At 36.4% G+C, this 24,871-nt stretch overlaps 1 protein-coding gene across 26 annotated transcripts in view; it reads left to right on the forward strand.

Annotated features, from left to right (window-relative positions):
• The window catches only part of CNTLN (centlein), a 272,029-nt gene that overhangs the window by 186,193 nt on the left and 60,965 nt on the right, over positions 1-24,871 (forward strand). For 25 of the 26 annotated variants that reach the window (XR_001873367.1, XR_001873366.1, XR_001873371.1 and 22 more), the window contains 6 exons: positions 8,572-8,621; positions 13,414-13,505; positions 16,405-16,925; positions 19,504-19,657; positions 22,319-22,412; positions 23,093-23,316. Coding sequence is in view for 19 of the 26 variants with exons in the window: in XM_017806135.1 (XP_017661624.1) it covers positions 8,572-8,621; positions 13,414-13,505; positions 16,405-16,925; positions 19,504-19,657; positions 22,319-22,412; positions 23,093-23,316 (1,135 nt within the window). In the remaining 7 variants the exon portion in view is untranslated. The remainder of the gene's footprint in view (positions 1-8,571; positions 8,622-13,413; positions 13,506-16,404; positions 16,926-19,503; positions 19,658-22,318; positions 22,413-23,092; positions 23,317-24,871) is intronic. The other variant, XM_017806150.1, reaches the window with a different exon arrangement.

A 24,871-nucleotide genomic window follows, 5' to 3' on the forward strand; every position in this document is an offset into this window, starting at 1 on the left:
ACGTTGCTGTGTGTATTTCAATTTTGAACCTTAATCTTTTATCGATGTTTTGTATGGTTTGTTTTGCAGCACTTGGATACCTACATGCAGCAGAGTCTTCCTCTTGTACAGCGATATCATCTCTAAATGAACTTCAGATTCTAGATCTTCCTCGTTTCTTGCAAAATGCTTTGAAGGTTGAGGGGTTTTAGTAGTATTCTATTTACTAGTTTAACAGACATAATGGTGAGATTGTGTTTATGAGATTCCAACAGAAATAAGACACACAACCTAATCTACAGTGTAAATTTATAATTTCTTTCACTTTGTTTAGTTACTACTGGATTTATTAGAAGAAAAATTATTTGATATCAGATACAAAAAGTTTAAAGTATACTTTTATTTTCTCTTTTTTAAATCAACCTTGTAGTTGTAGTAATTCTAAAATGTGAAATCCTAAAAGAAAAAAAATTGTAGAAACACAGATGGATAAGGCATTTCTTGGCTAGTCTTGAAGCATTTCCACCTCCCAGTGTTTCTACTGTCAAAAGATCAAGAGGACAAGTACTAATATTCAAAGATTTCTTTTCAATTTCCATGACTCAAGTCTACAGTCAGCATAGGAACACTTTACACAGAAACCACCTTTCCACTGTTGAAATATCTTAAAAGATTCCATTCCTCAGCCTCAGTTTGTGTCTTGTATTCCTTCCTTCTGTTGTTTGATGTGCTAAATGAAACTGAATGATGCAAAAACTGATGCAGTAAATCCAGTGAGCATATACTTTAGACAATTATAGCAAGTATTAATCTGCTAAAATAGCGTTGGAAGCTCTTGTTCATGATATCTGAAATTTGATGCTGCTGTTCTGACTCAGTAATTCTAGGAGGTTAGTATTCTTCATTACCACATGCAGAGTTTATTTTTGATCCTCTAAGTTGAAGGATTGCAAAAGCACTCATTCCTTCACCCTCAGTAGGTGGGGAAAGCATCTCATGTCACTGGAATCTGTGCAACTGTATCACAGGCCTCTTTAGGTACCTAATCTGCTTTATAAAAGTGTTGTACATAAATCATTTAAAGGACTGGTGGAGTAGACATAGTTTGTTAAAGGCAGTCCCACTTTTGGGCAAAAATCCACACTGAGATGTTTATCTTCAGGCTCACTTGCATTATTTTCTGGAGAGGGAGAAGAATTTCATAAAAATAAAACAGTTCTTACCTATTAAGTTGGCACATCTGTGTGAGACAGTGAGGGAGACAATGGTGTAAATGAAAGGCCGGAATGCAACTATTTCCCCCCACCCTGGCTTTTTGCCACTAGTTCTTTCAGGTTAAGTAATTTCTGTCAGTGTTGCATTATACATCAGTAGTTTTCTGTGACTTCTTCAGTTACCTTGAATTCCTCAGAGTCCCTTCTTGCTCCTTAGAAAACTCATACGTGAACCTTCTTCGATGCTTCTTGTTATTGGGGAAAGTAGCAATTATACAGGCTCTGCAAAGAGCTGTACTCTTCAAGAACACCACATTACATACTATCCGCCTTTTTGTTCAGCTACTCTCTTGTAAGAAAAAGTGCAGGCTACAGTACTTTTGTGGCTAATTTTAGAGAACTGAACTAGATGTATATTTCTTGTTATAATGCATATACAGGTGCTTTTTTCCCTTTTTTACAAGTTCTAGCTTGAGTAGTTTAAAGGTTTTGTTTTATTATGTTTTTCAAGAAAAAAAGTTTGATTAGAAATCAGTATAGAATCTGTTTTGAAATGAATTAAATACTTAGAAGTTGTCTCAATGCAAACATTTTGACCATGAGTGGCATAATATTTGCATTCAAAACTTAAAAAGTTAGTGAACAGAAGATTGTCAGGCTTCAGATTAGAAATAATAAAAGAAACCAACTAAGTGACTAATTAGGATAGGATAAAATAGGATAGGATGACAGTAATTGGTTCTAAAGGGGAGGCTAACCTATGTTAGCTTCCCAAGACTTAAAAAAAATTAAACTGAGGATGCAGGTAGGAGTCCCCCAGTGGCATGCAATTTATTCCGTTTGTTTTAGTGGGACATGTATGATTTTCTACATATAAGACATTTTATAGGTGCAACCACGAAGAGCGTAACTCTTGCAAAAAGAAGTTGCCAGGAGGAATTTAGTCTCTTAGATGAGACCATGAATATGAGACCTATTGTCTAGCTGATGTGATAATGTCCTCTTGCACCAAGAGTGGTCCTGCAGTAAAGGAACTCTTTTAAGTATAGTGGGTGTTGGGATTGGGTGGTTTTCTTTCACCTTGTTGTCATAAATCAATAAATCATGTGCCCGACCCCTGACTACTGTGGTACCCCTTTGCTAGACCTAATCTGTTTAGGTCAATGTCTTTCTTGGAAGAGCCTAAAACAAGACACAGCCACACGTGCTGTCTCACAAGGGCTGAAATAGAATCGATTCTGTAAATTGACTGACTCTTGCCTATATAGCTGTCATGTTGTTAGCCTTCACCACAAAGGCCTGTCACTGCCTAATGTTCAACATGTTGCTCCAAAGGACCCTATTTTTTCTGCAAAGCTGCTCTCTAGCCAGTTAGTCTTCTAGCATGTCCTGTTGCAAGCAGCTATTCTAACAGGACTTTGCCTTAACTTCATTAACTTCCCATCAGGCCATTTTTTTCCTTCCTATGAAATCTCTGTGAGCAGTGGTCCAGGCCTCTAGTGAGCCCTCAGTTACTTCCCTCAATTTTATATCATTTGTGAACTTGCTGTGAGGCACTCTAACACTTCTTTGAGGTTGTTAATGAAGACAGTAGACAGTACAAGCTCTGTTATGGATCCCTGAGGAATGCTTATAGGTGCTAGCTGCCAGTTGTACTCCACATGACAGATCATCACCCCTTCAGCCTCACCGTCCAGCCAATTTTCCAGACACTTTATCTAATTTTCAATTCAGATTTCAACTCTTTCGCAAGAAGGAGATGGAAGACCATCTTGAATACCTTGTCAGATTCAAGGTATGCCTGCTTTACCTTTATGCTTATAGCCAGTTATCTCTTACAGAAGCAGTGAGGTTCATAAAGCAAGATTTTTCCTTGGTAAATATATGCTAGCTGTTTTCAGTCACCTTGTCCATTAGCTGACTGGACATGATTTCCAAGATGATTTGTTCCATAACTTTACCAGGAAAAAAGAGAAGGCCTGTATTGGGTTTATGTGGGGGTTTTTTTGTTTTAATTATTTTAAATTATATCAAAAGACAGTAGACCAAACCACTTGCACTGGGGATATTCACTTTCCAGAAAGGGAGCCACATAAAAATGAAGCAACTAATAAAAAAATCTCCAACCCCCCAAACACTAGAACAAGCAGTACAGAAACCTATGTACAATTCGAGATTGTTAAGAAAGATACTGTAGCTGAAACCCACCCAAAATATGAGCTACAATTTTAAAAAATTGAATTAAAATAACAGAATCTCAGAATATGCTGAGTTGGAAGGAACTCACAAGGGTCATGAAGTCCAGTTCCTGGCCCTGCACAGGACCATCCCCAAGAGTCACACCATGTGCCTGAGAGCATTGTCCAAGTGCTTCTTGAATTCTGTCAGGCATAGTGTTGTGACCACTTCCCCGGGAAGCCTGTTCCAGTGCCCAGCCACCCTCTGGGTGAAGAATCTCTTTCTAATATTTAACCTAAACCTCCCCTGACAGAACTTCAGGCCATTCCCTCAGTCCTGTCACTGGTCACCACAGAGGCCTCTCCTCTTCCCCTCACGGGAAATTGTGACTGCAGTGAGGTCTCCCCTCAGTGTCTTCCTCTCCAGGCTGAACAGACCAAGTGATCTCAGCTGCTCCTCAAATGGCTTCACCTCAAGGCCCTTCATCATCTTTGTTGCCCTCCTTTGGACACTATCTAACAGCTCAATATCTTTCCTATATTGCAGTGCCCTAAACTGCACACAGTATTCAAGGTGAGGCCACACCAGTGCAGAGCAGAGCGGGACAATCCCCTCCCTTGGCCAGCTGGTGATACTTTGCCTGATGCCCCCCCGGACATGGTTGGCCCTCCTGGCTGCCAGGGCACTGCTGACTCAAATTCAACTTGCCATCGACCAGGATCCCCAGGTCCCTTTCCATGGCACTGCTTTCCAGCATCTCATTCCCCAGTCTGTATGAACATCCTGGGTTGCCCTATCCCAGGTGCAAAATTTGGCACTTTCTTTTGTTGAAATTCATCTGGTTGGTGATTGCCTAGTCCTCTAATTTGTCAAGGTCTCTCTGCGGGGACTCCCTGCCTTTGAGGAAGTCAACAGCTCCTCCCAGTTTTGTATCATCTGCAAACTTGCTTAGTATCCCTTCCAGTCCTGCGTCCAAGTCATTTACAAAGATGTTGAAGAGCACAGGGCCCAAGATGGAGCCCTGTGGAACCCCACTGGTGACAGGTCACCAGGCTGATGTCACCCCATTCACTGTTACCCTCTGTGCTCAACCTGTGAGCTAATTGCTCACCCACTGCATGATGTGTTTATCCAGCTGTGTGCTGGACAATTTGTCCAGAAGGATCCTGTGAGAGACAGTATCAAAAGCTTTACTGAAATCCCAAAAGATTACATCAGCTGGCTTCCCTTGATCAACTGTGTGGGTTACCTCGTCATAAAAGGAAATCAAGTTGGATAAGCGAGACTTTCCTCTCATGAGGCTGTGCTGTCTCTGACCAATGACTATGTTGTCTTTCAGCTGTTTTTCAATACTTCCCAGAATATTCTTCTCCACAACTTTACCATGCACTTAAAGTGAGTCTGACAGGTCCGTAGTTTCTGAGGTACTCCTTCTTGCCCTTCTTAAAAACTGGGACAACATTCACCAGCTTCCAGTCAGCTGGGGCCTCTCTGGGTTCCCAAGACTGCTCAAAAATCGAGTAACATTTTGCAATAATATCAGCTAACTCTTTGAAGATTCTGTGATGAATTCCATCAGGCCCCATAGATTTCTAGGGATCCAGCTGGAGCAGCAGATTTCACACAGTTTCAGGGTCGACTAGGAGCTGATCATTCTCGCAGTCACAGTCCTCCAGCTCAGGGCACTGAGACACCCTTGGTCCATCATCAGTGTTGAAGACAAAGCAATGAAAGCATTGAACACCTCTACCTTGTGTCTGTCCCTGTTTGTGAGATGACCATCCTCATCCTGTAACAGGCCAATGATATTTCTATGCTCCCTATTGACATTAATATATTTGAAAAAACAATTTTTATAGTCCCCCACATTTCTGGCCAGCTGCAACTCCAGTTGAGCTTTGACTTCATGAGTTTTTTCCCTATTGTGACAAGCAGCATCTCTGAATTCTTCCCATGTGACTTGACCTTGCTTCCACTGGGCATACAGCTTCCTTTTTTGCCTTAATTCCAAGCAAAGATTTCTGTTCAGCCAAGGCAGCCTTGTGCTTTGCCTGCTTGACTTCCAACATTTGAGAATTGTTGCTCCTTTGCCCTTAGGAGATAATGTTTAAAAGTGACCAGCACTGATAGTAACCTCAAACCAACCCAAATAACCAATCCAAATAACCCCAAACCAACCTGTGTCCCAAAATAGTCTTAAGTAGCTCTATCTAGAGACTCAATGGGGAAGTTTTTATGGCCCTCACAGAGAAAAGGTCAGCATTTAATACTTAAACTTGTGTTGCTACGAAAAAGTAGGGCTAATAAAAAGTAGCAGGGCAGATGCATGTGAGAAGTTGAGAAGCTTAAACAGGTTCTTGAAGATTGTTTTTCAAATGTGCTTAAGCTGTTACAGTAAAATTTTGCTTATAATAGGTGTAAAAGAACAGTAAGGAAATTTACAGGTTTGCTTAATGATAACAGTGTAAAATGATATGCTGGGTTTACAAGACAATAAAAGAACAATCTTTTGCTCGGTCAGTCTTTGCTACTAGATGATCTTTAGGATTCCTTCCAACCTAAACTATTCTATGAGTGTATGATTCACTGCTAATGATGCTTAGAAGATGCCAACAAGTCGTGTATTCTTTGTAACAGATAGATCAAAGCTGTTAGACATATTTGAAGCAATTATGAGGTCAAGTTGATTAGTTGTTAATATCTTGATGCTAATATTCTTCCTGCGCCGAGGTGTGAAGAAACTGAAGCGTGTTCACACCCAAGGGATGTGAAAGTATGAAGTTACTGAACTGTAACAGCCACTGTGCCAGTGCACTGGCAGTTTGCCATTGTAACTCCCATCTATAGAGTGGGCTCCAGAGGGAGCTGCTGACCAGTGAGCCTGACTGCTTCCATACTTTGGAAGGTGGCAGTCAGTCTTTAGGAAAAAATGGTGCTTGAAGAGGGGTTAAAAAAACCGACCAACCAACAACCCCAAAAAAACCACCAGAGAGAAAGAACACTAAGCATAGATCAGCACAGTTTTGTTGGGGAAGCATTACTGTGACTCCTTTAAAGGGAAATCCTGCTTCATTAACTTGCTGGAATTATGGAAGAGTGATAGTAACAATGTGGTAATAGTAATCTGATCTGTATTTTTCAGTTGCCTTTGAAAAGGCTCCACATTAAAGGTTAGAAAAAAAAAATTCCATTGGTGTGAGATTGGAGGAAAGGTCCTTTTAGCAACAGGGAACCAGTTAAAGCAGAAGAAACAAAGCATAGTGTTTACATGCCACTTCTAGGGTGGAAAATTGGAATCAAACTGCGGAAACTGTTAGGCTTGCTCTCTTTCCTGAGTAGCATCTGCTTTTGCCTCTGCTGGAAACAGAGCACTAGTGATAGATGGACCTGGCACTGGGCTAACCCAGTTGAGCATTTCTAACGTTCATGCAAGCCAGTCATTGACTTGTGTGGGTTGGATCTTGTATTGTATATTGTAATTTCTTGTCCAGACTTAACTGTAATTTTTCCAGCTTAAATGTATCATAACATAAGTTGGAGACTATTTCACAGACATATTAATTTTTTTGGAGGCACTTCAGATATTCAGACTAGAAACGTACCCCTTTACTTATTTCGTATGATTTAGTCACTTCTTCATGCGTTTCATCAGCCTAAAGAAAAATCTTTATGAAAAGTTTGCTCTTAAAAATCTTGTACAATCATCATTGTGTGCTTGTCAGTTAGTGTATAGAGAGGCATTATATATGTTCATAAACATTTTCATTCAAATAATGTTTTTGAAGTTGAAAACTAACTTGTTCAGAAGATAGAGGTTCAAGCAGGAAGCAGATATGTTGGATTCAGTCTTTAATTATGTAAACAATGTTTTTTCAAGGAAATATTTTGCCATTCAGTGCAAGAAGTTAACACACTGTAAGGAGTTAGGACAGTGTGGAAACAAAGACCACTGTAGTCTGTATAATAGAAATTGATGATAACTGACTGAGTATTGGAGGATGAAAGAAGATCACAGAAAGTCAGCCAATGAAGGCAGCTGAGTGATTCTGAAAAACCAGCTGGATTCTTAAGTGTCATGCAAAGCAAGTTACTTCAACCTTTTACGTTTATAATTTTCGTTGTAATTCATGTTGTACAGCTGAGTCTGAAATGCATATGATGTATAATGTGCTGTAACATACTGTGTATACTGGAAGAACTTTTTCTTTAGACCTTTCCTTAAGATAGTTTGGCCAAATTTTTTTATGCCTTATCTCAGAGGGCAAAGTAGGGTAAAGCATAAATTTCCTGTGAAAAAGGTACTGCTGTTCAGAGTACAGCAGAAAATAACTGTGAGAAAACTAGCAGTCCAACTTTTACAACAGAGCTAGAATTATATGTATTTGTATATGATATGTGTTTATGTTTTAAGTGAAAGGTGCAAATTAAATGACTGTGCACTGTTCTGTGTGCTGTAGGATCCTTGGCTAAAATGGGTGGGGATTTTATTGCTGAAATAGTGTGCAATTATATAGTTAGAGATTGTGTCAGAAAACACAAGTGTAAATGAACAGTTTAAATTCATGTCTTTCATTCTAGCATTTCCCAGTTTGACTTTGAGACTTCAGCACTGGTATCCTGGCGACTTTATTTGTTTGTAATTTTAATAAATTGAAAAAGATCAATTCAGGTATTTTGTTCTGCTGGTTGATATTACAGAATAGACTATGGTAGTAATATACTGGTAGATCAGGGCTGGAGAAAGGGAGGAAAGATTTTGTTAATAAGTTTCTCAAAGAATTGCTAACTGCTACAATATATCTGCTCAAGTTTGGCTGGTGGTTCCCTCTGGGACAGAGTGCTTATTCCCACTTAACAGGATTCTGCCTCCTACTGGTCTTTTTTTCATCTCAGGCATTTTCTTACCTAAAAACATCAGCTGAAACTTCTTAGTGTATGATACGATCAACGTTGTATCTGAATTTTGGAAGTTCAGATGATTTGTAAATTTTAAAAAGCTGTTGTACAAATGACTCCTTATATATGAAGTATGCTAAGTTTTATCAAATAGAACTAATTCCTGAGTGCTGACAACTTTTTTTCCAGTAATGTATTGATGTAGTTTTGGTTTAATTTTTTGAATGATTTTAGTGGCATCTTGTGATTTGGTGGCATATGTGATTGTTCTGTGGTTCTTATTTTCTTATTTCCTTTTTTGTAGACTGAATCTTGAAGAAGAATTGCATCAAATGAAAATACACCAATCTGTGGGTAAGTTCACAATACAGGATCTTAACTATTTTTACAACAAAAAAGGGAAGGTATAGTATTTTATGTGTGTGTATGTAGTTGTAGTGGGTTGACCCTGGCACCCACCAAAGCCGCTTTGCAACTAAACAGGGGAGAGAAAATATAGCAAAATATACATGAGTTGTATATCAATATGTATATGTAAAGTCTAGAATATGTTTATATGCTTATGAAGTTCTCTCCAGAATCTGAAATGGTTTTTGCATGTTGAGATATCATCATCATCATCATCATCATGGCCAGTCTTTGTGAACGAAGATTTGGGAAAGGTCATTAACCCTTCGAGCCTGTGCAGTGGATTTTTTAGGTGAGACACAGCGTGCGCTGAACTGAGCCCACTCTTTAATCCTGAGGTTCATCTGCCGGGGCCGAGTGAGCTTGGACAGTGGCAGTGAGGGTCTCAGGATGTAGGTTTGTTTAGAGTGACCTTCTCTTAGATGGATGGCCTTACAGGGCTGACGAGCTCCATCTGCCTGGAGGAGTTCCCTGACCGGGAATCAAACCCAGGCAGCGGCGGTGAGAGCGCCGCATCCTAACCACTAGACCACCAGGGAACCCCATGTTGAGATACAGTGATATAGAAATTTGGTGCTAATTCAGAATTCTATTTTAAAACTAGTCTGATAAAGTATGTGAATTTGAAAGTAAACCAAAATGGTGAAATTTGTGTAAGAATTTCATCAAAGTATTGAACCTCAATATCTTCTTTTAAATCTTTACAATCTTTACAGTAGTTAATGGTTCTATGAAGATGAGTCTTTGTCAGTCGGATAGATAATATTACTGTTGCCTCTCCATCACTCCTCTGATTCTTTGTATTGTTAGCTGTTTCTGAATCATCTAGGAGAAATATTCGAGTTACATTTTCCTGTATGTTGCTTCTCTGGTGAATTCTTTATGCACAGTGTTGTGCAAAGGAAAGTAGGAGACTTGGTGAAGTACTCTACATGTTCTTAGAAATAAAACCTTACCATTCTTTATCATAGTTTTCTGCTGGTGGCTGTTTTCTGTTTTCTATTTTCTTGTGATAATGTTGATCACTTGCATGAAAAAATAAAATCTTTTTTTCCTTTATTTTAAAATTTTATCTCTAAAACTAAGTGGAAATATCAAGCTGCTGAAAACTGAAAGTTACTGTTTTCTTTCATACTACTTCTCATATGTTACCTTCATAGCCACAGACAGAGCTGAAGGGAATTAGTGAAGGTTTTAAATACTGACTTTAAAAATTGCTGCTTCATTTTTTTCCAGTTTAGTCAATCTTTGTGCAGAAAGAAAGGGTAAGACAACTAGTGGTGAGAAGGAGTTGAGGGCCTGCTGAGCAATATCCGTGCTTTTCCAAAAACTAGTGAAATCTCTAAACCTGCCAATTCTTGACATGTTTAGTGCTTTAACAATTAGTCTTTTATTCCTTCTTTTTTCATTATCTTTCAGATAAAAATATCCTCTTTTAAAAGCTTGTGGAAGGAGGCACAGTTCTGGTTTGGTTATTGGTATGAAGATTAACTGTTCTTTTGTTGGGACTGAGAAAAAGGCTTAAACTAGTACTGAAGCGTGTTAGGCAAATTTTATTTACCTTTTCCATCATGTGTTGCTTTAGCTATCATTTAAATGGACAGGAAACTTCTGATAAGATTCCAGTCCAAAGATTCGTATTAAGCAAAACCTTTTTAGCACATAGGACTGAGATGATTCCAGCCATTTCCAAACTTTTACCAATGGGAGTGTAAAAAAATAGCTGCTCATGAATTTCCTTAGTTTATCAATGTTGTTGGAATTCGCTTTCACCTTAGCAGATATCTGTTTTCATCAGGCATTCTAATATCGAGGGATAAATTCTGTAAAAGAGACAGAGCTTTCCTGTGTTAAAATAGTGCATATTGTCTTATTTGATATCAGTTTTGTTTGTCAGGAAGAAGTACTGGATAGCTTTGTTGTTCTTCCAATATAATTTTTCAAACCGTGGTGGTCAAAGATGAAGGGAGTCAGGGCAAAAGGAAACTGTTCCTGCACTTCCCAATTTCTTTCCATTCTTACTTTGTTGTCCAGTTATTGTCTAGTAGTCATCAAATCCAAATTTACTATTCATGCTATTCATGTCATTATTTGTATATTAAGGTAAAGAAGGTGTTGCCAGGTAGTCAAGTCATTTCCTCCAAAAGCAGGATAGTGGATCCATCAAATCTTATTCAGAAAAATAACAAATGCCTTCTTAAAAGACAGTAAACTGTTGGTCCGCTATTTCTTCAAGGAGGCAATTTGAAGACTTCTTTCATTATGAGACTCCTAACTCTACTTATAACTTACAGCTTATATGTGAGAATGCCATTCCCTTCTGGTCTTCACAGTGGTATTATCCACCACCTGGTTTTTGCCACCCAGTACCATGGGTAGCCGGAGTCAGTAACACAGTGACTTTGTGCACCATAGCACCTTCTGTCTGTCAGGGAAATCCTTCAACTGGTGTGTACTACAGAAAAAAAATCATTCTTTCGATGGTTTATATAGGTTCTATATGGTTTATATAGTGAGTGACTATTACACAGCTCTATAATATTTCTTAAAACTGGTATTTTTTTCTTTGTGTGAGAAGACTTTCTACAAATACTAATAGTGAACTGTGGTATCATAGTTCAAGTACCATTTTGGCAGCAGTGTTGAACTAACTTATCATCAGATTTGGTGACTATTAATTAGGAATTAAGTGTTATGTTCTGAAGCTGACAGTTAGCTATGTTTTCTCAGTGGGACATAAGTGTGCTTCTGTAAGACCATGGTAATTTGATGACTGAAGATAGTGGGGTTTATGACTTGTGGGTCTATTCCTTGAGGGAGAAGTTGGTATTTTTTTATGTAGCAGTATGACAGGTAGAGCACGTCTTGCTGAGTAGACTGATATGATGTATCTTTCTGCTATCACAGACAGACAGTTAGTTACAAGTGATGCTTTTTCATTGCCTCCCTAACCAATTCCAATGAACACTTACATAACAATTAGAAGGGAGGAGAGGAGAAGGGGCTAGAATGGGCCATTTATTTTCTGCTCAGTAGAAAGGGTTATGTATCAGTGACCTTTGGCTTTACTTTTATTTACATTCCTTGTGTCTTCTGTGATAATACTGAACAAGTATAGTCTTTTCTATCTATTTTGCAGCAGTATTCTTTATTATCTGCATATAATATGTTTATTTATAGAGTTTTAAATTGCATTTTAATACATCCACATAATAAACATAACACCTTGTGTGCTTTGATCAGTTTCTTTGACTATGGGAAATAATTTTTCTTTTCAGTGGAGTGCAGTAAATGCTGATATAAAAGCTACAACAGACATTCAAATGAGTGAATATTTAGAAAAAGATGAAAAGCATGTTCATATTATCTTTGTGTGTTACTTAAAGAATGTTCTAAATGTATGCAGTACCACTGTGCTGGGGGACTGTAGTCTGAAGTAACATGGGAACTAGCATATTAATATCAAGGTAAAGGTACATATTCCCCAGATGCATAGTTTTACCTTTTTCAGCTTTTATTATCTTTAGAATAGTGTTCCATTTATTTCATGATTACAGAAGTATTAATTGGCCATGACACGTTCCAAAGACAAAAGAAAGGTCTAATTCACTCTAACAAACTTGTTAGTCACTGTTTATATCAAGAGGGTTGTGAATCTACAGAGAGTAACACTGTTTTCTTCTACGCTTTCTTTGTTTATAAATCAAAAGTTTTTAAGTGACCTACAGTGTCTGCTTGTAGTTTGAAATATTACTTCTAAAGCAGACCTTCACCATGTAGCACAGATATTTATCCCTTAAGATTAATTTTTTAAGTTAATTTGGAGGAAAGAAGGACTAGAAAAGAAATATGAATATTGTGGTGTTTTTAGAGTGTTGGGATTCTTTTGTTCTTTAATGTAGTATTTCATATTCTAAGATGAAAACCTTCTGTAGTGTGTAATTGGACATTTCTGTGAGCAGTGGGCAATTTGTGAGTGCTAAGCTCTTGATTAAAATCTAAACAGAATGTGGTTTACTTCTGATTGACTGTATGTCTTAGTGCTTGTAAACATTTTCTTAGCATTCCTCTTTCTCAATAGATCTAATTTTTAACTTGGGATTTTTAGTACCTGAAGTGTATAGCTGTCTCTGACACTGATGCTTAGATTCATGTTTACTCTCATTACTTGTGTCAATTTCTAATTGTTATGATTTCCCAGTATTTCAGTGGAATGATTTGTATGATTCATCTGGTGAAGTACATGATCTTTAACTTAACAAAAACCAGGGTTTAAAGTTTTCATCCATCCTAATTCAGTTACTGTTTGCTTTGTTCACCAATCACTCTGATCCTCCTAGCAGGGGACAAGACCTAGAGAACAAAACTGGTAGTGACTGTAGATAAAAAGGCAAGGAATTCTGCTTTTAAGGCATAGAAGGAATAGTCTATAAAAGACTAAAAATTGGAATGAAAGTGTAGTGTCTTTAACCTGCAGATCTATTGTACCTTTGAAAAGCTTGTACTCTGAAAAAACATACTGTGATGCTACAGAGATTCTCCAATAATAATTGAAGAGAGGTCACTCTTCAGAAAGTGACCAAAAGGCTTGTCAAGAAAATAGACCACATTATAAATCATTGTGGAAGTAAATAATGCATTTCCTTAAAATGTCTAGGGATTGTTTTAGTGACGTATTCAATGCCACAATGTATTTTATTTATTCAATGATAGAGATTTGTTATTTATTTTCTGACAGAGCCACTTTTTAAACTTCGTGAAGATGATGGGGTCAAAAATAATACTGTGGTGAGGAATATGAGAGAAGTTTCACCTCAGATGTTACAGAAGGTGAGATACCAACCCCAGCAAACAGACCTAAATTTTGGTATAAGAATCCTATATCTATCTCTCTATATGTACACACACACACACATATATATATCTGTCAGTGATCATAAATTTAAGCAATGGTTTTCTTTCCTAATTTAAAAATGTGGATTTACAGGATTGCATGCAGAAATTAATTCTAGGGAAGTAGCTATCATTTATCATTAAGATAAACATGGCTAATGTCAGAGAAAATGAAAAGAATGTTTAGAGGTATAATGTTAAAAAATAGCAAATTATCTAAATTGGAAGTAACACATGCTTAGCATTTTGCCACTGAAAGTTCAGGAACCTTAATTTCTTTTGCTGACTGTTTAACTTTACATGATATCAGGTGTTAATCTCCACAGAGCTCTTGCTGCAGAATAGAATTGATGCATAATAGTGATAAATCTACCTTTTATTATATTTAAATTTTAGCACTATATTGCATATGAAAATATTTTCTACATATTTGAGTCTATCACTCTTTTCACAAGATAGCATGTAGTGTTCTTTAGCTTAGCAAATATGATAGGTATTTTATCTTTATTGATCAACATTCTACATGTTTTGCCTCCTACAGTAACAAGATGCTCTTAACTAGTTGCTATTTGTACTGATCATTGTAACACACACAAGTAGTTTAGTATGTTAACAGGTGTTCACTTCAGAGGGCTCACTTGTATTTTACCATATGTTTTGTTTGCTTGCAAAGAAAAGGCATCCTTTAAACAATATTGTGCCTTTTGTTTGTCATTTTGCAAAACTATTTGTTTAATTACTTATAAATCTTTGAAAGCATGCCTAAATTGAATAAAAACTAATCTATATCTTTGAACGTCAGTTCAGGTATGTCTATTTATTTTTTATTTGTGAATTAACTTGTAGGGAGTATGGTAATTTACAGCAGATGATGTGATTGCATATATTTGTAACACTTGCCATATGGTCGGGCAATGAAGGCTGTCATCTCGTTATTACTGAATGACAAACATCATGTTAAAATAATAACACACAGAATAGGAAGTGCTCACATTCATTTATCTTAAGGTAGAGTGAGTAATTGAAATAATATGAATGCTACCATCTGAAATGTCACACAGTTTATGCTTGCTTATCATCTATATTTCAGAACTATAATTTTGTTTGCCAGGTACTACATAATTTTTATCTCTATGGATGTACAGAGTTATGATGGTACCTTGGGGAGAGGTGTAGAAGCTTTTCATTGTTTGTTTCCTTCCAGCTGTCATACATGACTTTAAGTACTACTGAGTGCAAAAGGTTGCTTTAAAGAACTGAGAAAATAATAGCAGAAAATCAGTTTAGGAAGGTGATTGAAGAAAGGTATTTGTCTAACACCTTGTCACTGGGGAGGAAAGTGCAAACTGCAATTTTTATCATAAACCTTAGTTTCATTGAAGCATTTGAAAAAATCCCTTTTATTTCTGATTTCACCAATTTACTTTATGTAGCCATAAGGCAATGTCTCTTCACTGTGGGAGTGCTGTGAATTTCCATAATGAAAACTAGCAATGCATAGGCATTCATATTAAAGATTTGCTGTCAAAGGCAGAAATTCAGTATCAAATTCACAAATGTGTAGGAAGTTTGAGCAGCTCTTGTCCAAATCTACCCTGTACATTAAGACCTCTCATTTATCTGAATCACATCTGTGGTACCCATTTCATAATAGATTCCATAAATTTTAAAATAATTCAAATACATTGGCAAAATGTCCTTGTAAAAACATGTAGCATTCATTGACAAATAATATGGTTTCAGTATTTTCAGTGTCAAAGGTAGTTTTGACATGTTGTCTTGCTACAAAGTGAAGGAACTGGCCGGTATTTTACAAGGTGATAAGTTCAAGTTAGCCTTGTGCATTCTTGAAATATAGTCTTTCCTAACCATATCCAGAGAAATCTAGAGCCCCTGACACTTCCTCTAGGGAAAGAGTGGGAATGCAGCTTGTACAAAGCTAACTAAAAAAGTGTTTCTTCAAAATACTGGAGTAAGTGGTTATTGAGCACAAAACTTACTCTGCTGCCATCTTCACACTTCTGGGGAAATCTCACAGACTAAATATTCATTTTAACATCTGCTAAAATTAAAATTGACCCTTTTTGCTGGAAATTGAGAGATTTAGTTGCTGCTTTATGTAAATATTCCAGAACATCATAGAGAATCAGTTTATTTTTAATGACCTTGAATATGTGTAAACCTCAAAGGACTTTACAAACAAAGCATATATATCATATATAGGTAGAACGCTTCTTCAGAATTTATATGAGCAACTTGTAAAGTTAAAGTATCTTAATTAAAACAGGATAGATTTTTCCTTTCAGTGAATAGAAAAACATATTAGCTTTCATGGTTTTAGGTGCTGAGTTTCTGATATCTCTTGCTAGGATTTGTTTGGGGTTTTTTGAAAGATAAAATTAATATTTTATGTGTGTATTTACGACACTTAAAAGAACTTGTTGATTTACATAGCTAGCGCAAAATTGTATTTCAAAGTAGTAATCCTTCTGAAAATGTTTTTTTAAATTCAATTAGTATGTATAACCAAATCAGTAATGAGCTCAAGATGCATCAGGGAGATTTATTAGCATACCTAAACTTCTGTGTCACTTTGCCTCAAATTTTAACTTCTTTTACCATCTGCCCTTTGTTCAACAGCTGTATTATTGCAGCTAAAATGTTTTCATCTGCACTACATTAGAATTATTTTTAATTTAAGGACTATAGATTGTTTTTGTCCTTGTGCTTCATGTGATATTATTGTCATATAAAAATATATTTGAGAACATAATTATTTTTTTTACTCGGTGGGCTGAAATATTGTGAATGCTAAATTGTGAATTGCTTTTGTTAGATGCAACAACTAGAAAGAAGATTAAATGCTATTGAAGGGGAATTAAGGAAACAGAAAGAAGTAAATAAATGCTTATTGAATCAGAAAATTTATTTGAAAGAATCTTTAAAAGTACAAAAGGAAGATGCAGACACAAGAGAAAGAGAGCTGGAAATGCTACTTAAGAGGACTTGTGAAATAAAAAAAGAAAAATCAGAACTTCAGTTAGTGACTGATGAGAAGGAAAAAGAAGCTGCCTCTTTGAAGAGGCAAGTGGCAGAAGCTAACAGGTTGAGAAATGAAAGTGAAGATTTGCTGAGTCAAGTGCAAGAGCCGAAATGCTTGCCGGATAAAGCCAAAGCAGTGACAACCTCCGGGCAATGTAATTGCAAGATAACAGGCACCAAGGTTAAATTAAAAACAGCCAAGGAAAAGAGCTCTTTGGGACATCATGGAGCTTTTCTCAAACAGTCCATCAAGGTTATGAGTAATGTATTTGAGAAGTTCAGTAAGGACGGCTGGGAGGATGTGAATGAAAGCAGGTACGATTCTCATTAACTTAGCCCTGTAGAGGGGACACTGTGCATATGTAAAGCACTAGCAAATGGAGATTGAATTTCAACTACTGTTGATTTGGTATTCAAAAAAAATACTGTCAGATCCTTTGAAATATCTTGGGAGGTCTTGTTCTGAGCTTATTGACTGAAATTTGCATGTGAAATTAACCACAACTGCATGAGTATTTGAATAGGTGCCAGGAAACCCAAAAGAAGGCAATGCTTGATTTCTTCCAGTGATGCTATTTTCATGCAGTCATGAGGCTTGAAATTGACAGTTTGGCAGGTTGATTTAATTTGCTGGCCCTTTGCATATTCACCACTGACAGCTAAGGATTCCCAGGCAAGCCAACTAAGTCGGTTTAGTTATCTTGTGACATGCCGACCCGGGAGGAGAAACATTTTTTCCCCTTAATTTAGTTAGATAAATTTTGAATGACCCATTTCAGCTTGCTAGCAGATGTCTACAAGCTGTTTAACATCCTTTAAATTAAGAACCATCCACACTAATTATTTCATGTATGTTTTATGCACAGTCATTGTACTAACTTTAATTGAACGATGGTTAAAAATCAGTTCTTTAAGGGTAATTGTTACCACATACAGTCCCAGTCAGGAGTCACAAAGCTCTCAGAAAATTGCACTGGCAAGCTAAATAAACATTTGGAAGTTTTGCTTCCTCCATTTGTCCCTACATACTTGAGGAGGCAGCAATAGGCCACTAGGCAAATGATTATCACACCTTGTCTTTCAGGACTTTGTCCTAACAGACAAGCGAAGAAATTTCTCAACCCTGTATTATCCAAAATGCAGGAAGGGTGGCAAAAGAATAAAGAAAATGGAATCATTCATAGGCTTCTTGTTGGCTTTATGGGTTATACAGCAAATCAATAGTGGCAAATTAAGCCCTTCTGCTGCTTCTCCCTGTGCAAAATAAGTGGTTTCTGGACACAGTATTTTGAGCAAGTTAACAAATTAAGAACCATGTAATTTGTCAATTGATATCATTAATGTTAAGCTTATTTCTGTAATATTGTAGATCTGATTTCAACAGAAAACATTCATGTTTGCACATATGCAAATGTGGATGCACGTTTGCAGTTAGTGAGCTTTTTGTTTCATTTACTGTGTTCTCTTTAAGAGCAAAATTGAGCGAGCACACTGTCATCGCACTTTGAGGTTGAAGTGGAAAATAATTGCATAGCTTATGAAAATAATTGCATCATTTCATAGCTAGCCATAAATACTATTTTTGATTATTGTACAAATGCTGGCTTAGGGAATTCTTGTAATAGAATAGTGAACATTTTTGAGAGTGAGGTTTCAAGATGTCAGTCTCAACAAGTTAGGAAAGTATCTTCATTTAGTTCCCTCTTCTACTTATTAGTAAATACTGTTCTTTATCAATAATACCTGCCTCTGAGTTTCTAAATTCAAGTTTCCATTTTCTAAATAGAATATTCCTTGAAAGCATTCAGGTGCAGGAAATGTGTATGTAGTTAGAAATGTCTCAGTGCTACTGCAACACCTTTAAACCATTACATTGATTTCTTTTCTTATCAGTCAATAAGACATACTAATGTGTCAGGACAAGTTTTGAAAAGTATAAACATTTTTCTGTGTGAACTCTTCAATTTGAGGCCTTTTCTCTGGTTAAGTAGCCTCCATCTCTAAACCATAGATTTTTATGATGGTGCAACTTAATTTGAACTCAGTTTTGCCATTTTAAATGTCTTGATTTAAAGAGTAACAAATCAAAATAGCCTTCTGTCAAGGGATTCCTTCACAAATCTGCTCACACAAATAATGATAAATAGCCACTGATGCTATAGAAAATTATACATCCAAGACTTCAAGTTTTAGGATAGTCTTCACTGAATATAAGAAAGCAAATAGTAATCTGAGGCAAGGCAGTGAAAAACTGTCAATTAAGAGCACAGTTAGTGCAATTTTAAGGAAAAATTTGAAAAATAATTAGTTTCAGGTCTAGTTTCTCTGCATGGGAGGCAATCTCAGTGAAAGGATTACCAAGTTTACAGAATTTAAAAGCACTCCAAAAGGGTGCTAAATAGAGATTTCACTGAAGTGTGATTTTTGATTTTGTCTCAGCCAGCACCCCAGATGAATTTCAATTGAAGCAAAATATTGTAAAGTATTATACATTTACTTGTTTTGTTATAAAATGTGAAAATGAAGGAAAGTAGAAATTTAGTACTTCATGAACCATTCACAGACTTGAAATACTGTCAAGTATCTTTTCATGTATGTCACTTTTGTAGATTGTAACAAAAACTGTCCTTTAAGAAGCAGCTAAGTCTCAGACTTCTCTGCATTGTAGAGTGAGATTCCTTTTCACAGAGTAGAACTTTTTAAGACCATTTTGGTGATAGATTTCTTCTTTATTTATTTGTAAAATCTATTAAATAAGTCACCTTAGTAGTGTTTGGATTTTATATTAGTTCTATTCTTTCTTACATGTGTTAATTTCTGTGTGCCTAAGCATTGGCTCTTTGGAACTTTTAGTATTTGTCGTGATTGTGTTTTCCTGAACATGCTGTTTTAGTGACTCTGAGATACCAAATTCTGAAAGTTTGGAAACAGTGATTATGAAGACAGTGCAAAACATTGATCCACTGCCAGACAGAAGTAAACAACAAGAAAAAAAGTCCTGCAACACTGTTCATTTAGAAGGCAAAAACGAGCAATATAATCAAAAGGTATATAATAGAACTTGCTTTGTTCTCCCGTGTGGAGTGTTGAAGTTTAATATTAGCACTGCTGTTCTACTCATAATTAATTTGACTCTTGTTGTAAAGGGAAAATAAAATCTGCTTCCAGATATTCAGTGGATAGATTCATTATCATTTAGAATATTTTCTGAATGATTAGTCTCCAAAAGTATTTGGAGAGGGTGTCAGGATTACAAAAGCTGATTAAAAAATGTTAAGCTGCTGTAAACTAGTGCTGCTGTCTCACAGGCCAGACAAAGAATGCCACAGACATCCCATTAAACTTTCTTCCAATCAGATATGCCATACAGAACAGGCTGACCTAGCCCATAACAGGGAAACAGCAACATCCCTCCCTCCCATCTAACCAAACTGTGTGCTGACTAACCAAGTATAAACATCTCTCAGTTTGTTTGGTGTGTACTGGACGAGTTGTCTACATCTTAGAAAGATGCTCCTGTGTCCAGGAGATTTCATCTTGAGAAAGTATACTTTTACCACCTTCTTAGCCTATTTAAGTTCATTGTCTGGGATTTGAACTGATTGTCTCATTGTTAACATCTATGTGCTGTTTTCTCACGGAAGAGAGCCAGCTGGTTGTTTCCCAGGTCTTCAGAGGCTCCATACAATCTGTAACAGATGACTCATTCTTGGACTTTTGAACAGCGTCTAGTACTTTTTCTCTCCTGTCTTTGCCCAAATAAATCAGTTCATGGAATTTAAAACACAAGCAGATATTTTTATTTCTTAGTTCAAGAAACAGAATACTGAAACACTGAAAACACTGCTTTAAGATAATTAGTTTGAAATTCAGTTTTATATGATCATATAATAAAAAAAATGTATATTTTCTTAGTCTCCAGAATTTTAAAGCAAATACAAACTCCCTGGTCTTCTTACATATTCTTGATCATGTTATTCCATCAAAACCTTTTGGGTCAGAAAAAAATGAAAAAAAAGGAAAATTCTTATGCAACCGTCTGTTGGTATAGAATACATAGTATGAGTAGGTGCACATGATATACATGAAAATCTGACGGAGTGTGCTGCTCTTGTTATCTCCTGCTGCTCTTGGGTGAGGACATACAAGGCAGGCAATCCAGGAGGCTCTGTTCTCTCTTGCTCAGCCACTACCTCTTCTGTAGGCCTGTATTGCATTTATTCTCTGTTCCTACTGGAAGAGACAAGCACAGATATATCCTGATACTCATATTTAACAGACTGGTGGAATTGGAGCATACACAGAAAGCATCTGGAGAGCCCTAAATAGTTAAATACGCTTCAGCAGAACTGCTCCCATGTTGCAGGAAAAGCATTTGAAAACATGGTTTGTGAGGACAGAAGATAGTATTGCATAAAGGTTTAGTGTTGACAGTTGGGAACCCTAACTGATTTTAGTAGAATTCTTAAATCCATCCAGGGGATTTAAGGACCCTCCAGCTGTGTCATGGCATTCTCATACAAAGAAAGGCTAGAGGAATCTCCAAAGTCCTGAGCTATGACAGGGGTTAAAAATGAGATCAGTTATGACACAATGACTTTCATCAATTTTGCCCCGCATAGTATAAATATATAATACTCTGTGCAGTTTCATCAAAGTTATTGGCACTCTCTTACAACTCATACATTTATTAGAGCTGTGGCCTAGAGTGGAGATCTCCATCTTTTTGCTGCAGGCATGGATCGTTTGCTCATCATCTGCTGAGACCTCAATTCTTGGTCCTTCAAATTATGTGGTGATTGTACAAATCTGGAATTCATGGCTAAGCTATCCTGCAATGTCAGTAATCTGTTCAGTGCAGTTAGTAGTGAACGTTGCTCTTTGCTCTTTTAAATTTTATTAACAGCTATTTTAGCTATTAATATTTCCAGAAATATATTGCATGGTACCACATAAGTATTACAATCTGAAGACTTTAAAAATTGGATAAATATTGCAGAATTCCAGAACAAAGGTGTTTAAAAATACACTCAGCGAAGTAGTACTTTCGTTTTAGAGTAAGCCATGCTCTGGCCATTTTCATTCTACGTATGGCAAGCAACATTCTTCTTCAGTCTCTTCTTCTGTCATTGGACATTGCATAGGTTCTGGAAACTGCTGATTTTTCAAATCACATATTTAAAAGGCATACAGCAGACTTCTGTTAAACCCTGATCAAACACAGTGATTTTATTTTGCATGTTCACATAGTTTCATGCATCTTCTAGTTACAGCTCAGTGTCTAATCTGGTCTTCCTCCTTTTGAACTAATGAGACCACTGCTCCTTTTAGTTTCACTTAAATATCTTGAAAAATAAGATACTGTAGACTTTCAAATAATACAGACCATCTTTCTTCCCTACTAATAAATTCAGATCTTATCTGAAAAAGTAATGGATACATTAATGGATACTTAATTTTTCTCTGGGATTCTTCGGAAAAGGCTATGACTTACCTACAACAGTTCATTAATTCTTTTACATTTGATGGAAAAGTACTCTTCACTGGCTGATATTGTAAGACTGATTTTCAGATCAGAATTCACTAGAATTTGTATATTATTTGAAGTAATTTTTGTTGTTTCGGTTCAAACTGGAAAAATTTACAGTGTTGTGTTTGGTGTGCCATAATGAAGAGTTGCTCACTTTGTGCTTCTCTTTTTTATTTAGTGCCATTCACAGAATAAAGACCTAGAAAAGTTACATTCCAAGAGGAGGAAGATCTGCTATCTTGTAACATCACATCCATCGATTCTAAGCAAAGGTAGAAATATTATATATTTTTGGCAACTTCGTAAATAAGACCGACGAAGCATTCCTACCTACCAAAACCTCTGCTATATTACACAAACCCACTGAATGCTGTTAAAAAATTTGCTTGTTTAAATTTGTGTGTGTACTTTCAAATATTTAGCTCATTATTTTGAAGTGAAATTGTCCTATAAGTGACCGTCAAACAGCATCTTTTCACATAGTTAATATGTACTCTGTTTTTACTAAGTCTCAGCAATTGAATCTACTGACTGATACGAGGCTTTTCATTACTTATTGTTCATGTTTGGCCCTTGTAGCCAACACAGCTAATGAAACAAATTAATGTTTTTTGGCTTAGACCTTAAAAAAACCCATCTGTTAACAAGACAGTGAAGACACTGAAGGCCTTATTTTTGGTAATACCAATCAGAGGCACATTTAACTTCCGAGTCCTTGTTGAGTTTGAAGTGTTGGCACTTCAGAAAAAGTAAAACTTAGAGCACTTATAGGTTGATTGTTTTTATATGTTTTATATGTTGTATGTTTTTATAGGTCAACTGTTAATTTACCAGTTTACTTACTGAAAAATATTTTAGAGACTTCAAGAGCGTTTTAAGGGCCAAAACAAAATCAGAAATCATGTTACTTATGATGATCTGTCAGTTTAGTAACATGACATTTTATGTTTAGTGAACAGAGCAAAAAGGAGAAATATCACCATCCAGAAACCAGGCTACTCTGTTACTCTACTGCAGGAAAGAATTAAGTCATTGCAGAAGCAGATAGCTGTTTTAAAGAATGAAAAAAATACTGCAGTTGCTTCTGTGAAGGAGGTGAAAGAAACCAATGAAAAACTAACAAATCAGCTACATTTGGCTAATCAGAGACTTCAAACTAGTAAACTGACCATAGAGGTAAAGTACTTTTTATTATGGTGTCTCACGATGTTCAGCTTAATTCTGTTGCAGTTCTCTGAAACTGTGATAACATTGATTTTTGTAGTTTAATTTATTATAGTCAGAATTATGAAAAAATATCTATTGGAATGCTTTTTGTGAGATTCTGAGTCAGTTATTGTGTACAAATGATACTGAGACCTGATTTATTATTATATCAACCCAATTCATTTATCCTTCTGAAAACAAAGTAGTCTTCATGGTGACATTTACGTGCATTCAAATGAGTGAGGGAAGTTTCTCTTTAAGCCTGTGGTCTGCAAACTGCTTTGCTGAGAATCTGGTCAGTCTGCAGGAACTAGCACCCATTCCTCTGTGAAGAACAGACAGTGTCTCCTTATGCCCCAAGGCAACTGGAGTTTTCTTCAGTAGAGAGCTCAGACCAGTTCCATATCTATTTAATCCCATCTTTCTCTGTTAAGGTGGAAAGCCAGAGAGCAAAATTTATGAAAATAGAGACTAATAAACTTGGGTTAAACAGCCCAAAGATGCCAGCTTTCTTCTCTGCTTCAGTCTTTGTTCCTACTTAATCCTTTTCCACGCTATTACTCCTTTCTGGTTTTCCCCATTCTCATTTATATTTGTGTTTTGTGTTAATCTATATGCAGCTCCTCAGCTGGAATTCTTTTCTGTTCATACTGTAGTGATTGGCCTGCCCTTTATAGAGCTGAATCAACAAACACTTATGCAGTAATTGTCTCCTGTTGGTCACACACACATCCTGCTTCCAGAATTATAGTGCTACAACAGATGGACTTGCTGGAAGGAGGCAGACATTAAAAAAGAAATCAAATCCCCTCCCTCTCAAACTTCTTTGCATTTCTTATTTGCACAGAAGGCAGAAGCAGTATCAGGAGCAGCACTTTTCTCTTTCTTAGGGCTAGGGAACTGCTAATTTCTAGAGGAGGGAAAACCTCATTTCTGTTACTCATTTTGCATAACTATATATATGTAATGAATTGAACTGAAAAGAGTTTCCAAGGTCATTGGAACCAATGAAGATCTGCCTATCTTACAAACAGTACTATAATATAAAATTTCATGGACAGTATAAGCTTCACAGGGAATTACATATGTAATTTAGGTAAAACATTATGATTTCTCAGGCATCTTGAGGTTTTGCCTTCCTAGAAGACTACACCTTAGATGTCCGTAGAAGACCACACCTTAGATGTCCATAGAAGACCAATATGAAAATTAAAATAAAAAACACCATTATCAGGAAACTGTTTAAAAAAACAGAAAAGGCAGGGGGACAAAATTTGTGTAAAGATAAGAGCTGCTGTAATGTAAAAGACTGACTAAAATCAAAGTAGCTTGGCTTTAAAACCAAACCAATTTTCTTTCACTCAGTTTTTCTGGAAGGTTTAAAAAAAAGAAAAAATAGACATTGGTCTATTTAAAGGATGGTGCATTCTAAGCAAAAATAAATAAATGGTATTGCAGATACTCAAGGAAAAAATCTTTATTAGGCATGCACATTTTTTTCCTTCTCAGCAAACAGTTAAAATTC

Source organism: Lepidothrix coronata, unplaced genomic scaffold (assembly GCF_001604755.1).
Source record: "Lepidothrix coronata isolate B3197 unplaced genomic scaffold, Lepidothrix_coronata-1.0 Scaffold14, whole genome shotgun sequence".
Taxonomy (NCBI): Eukaryota; Metazoa; Chordata; class Aves; order Passeriformes; family Pipridae; genus Lepidothrix; species Lepidothrix coronata.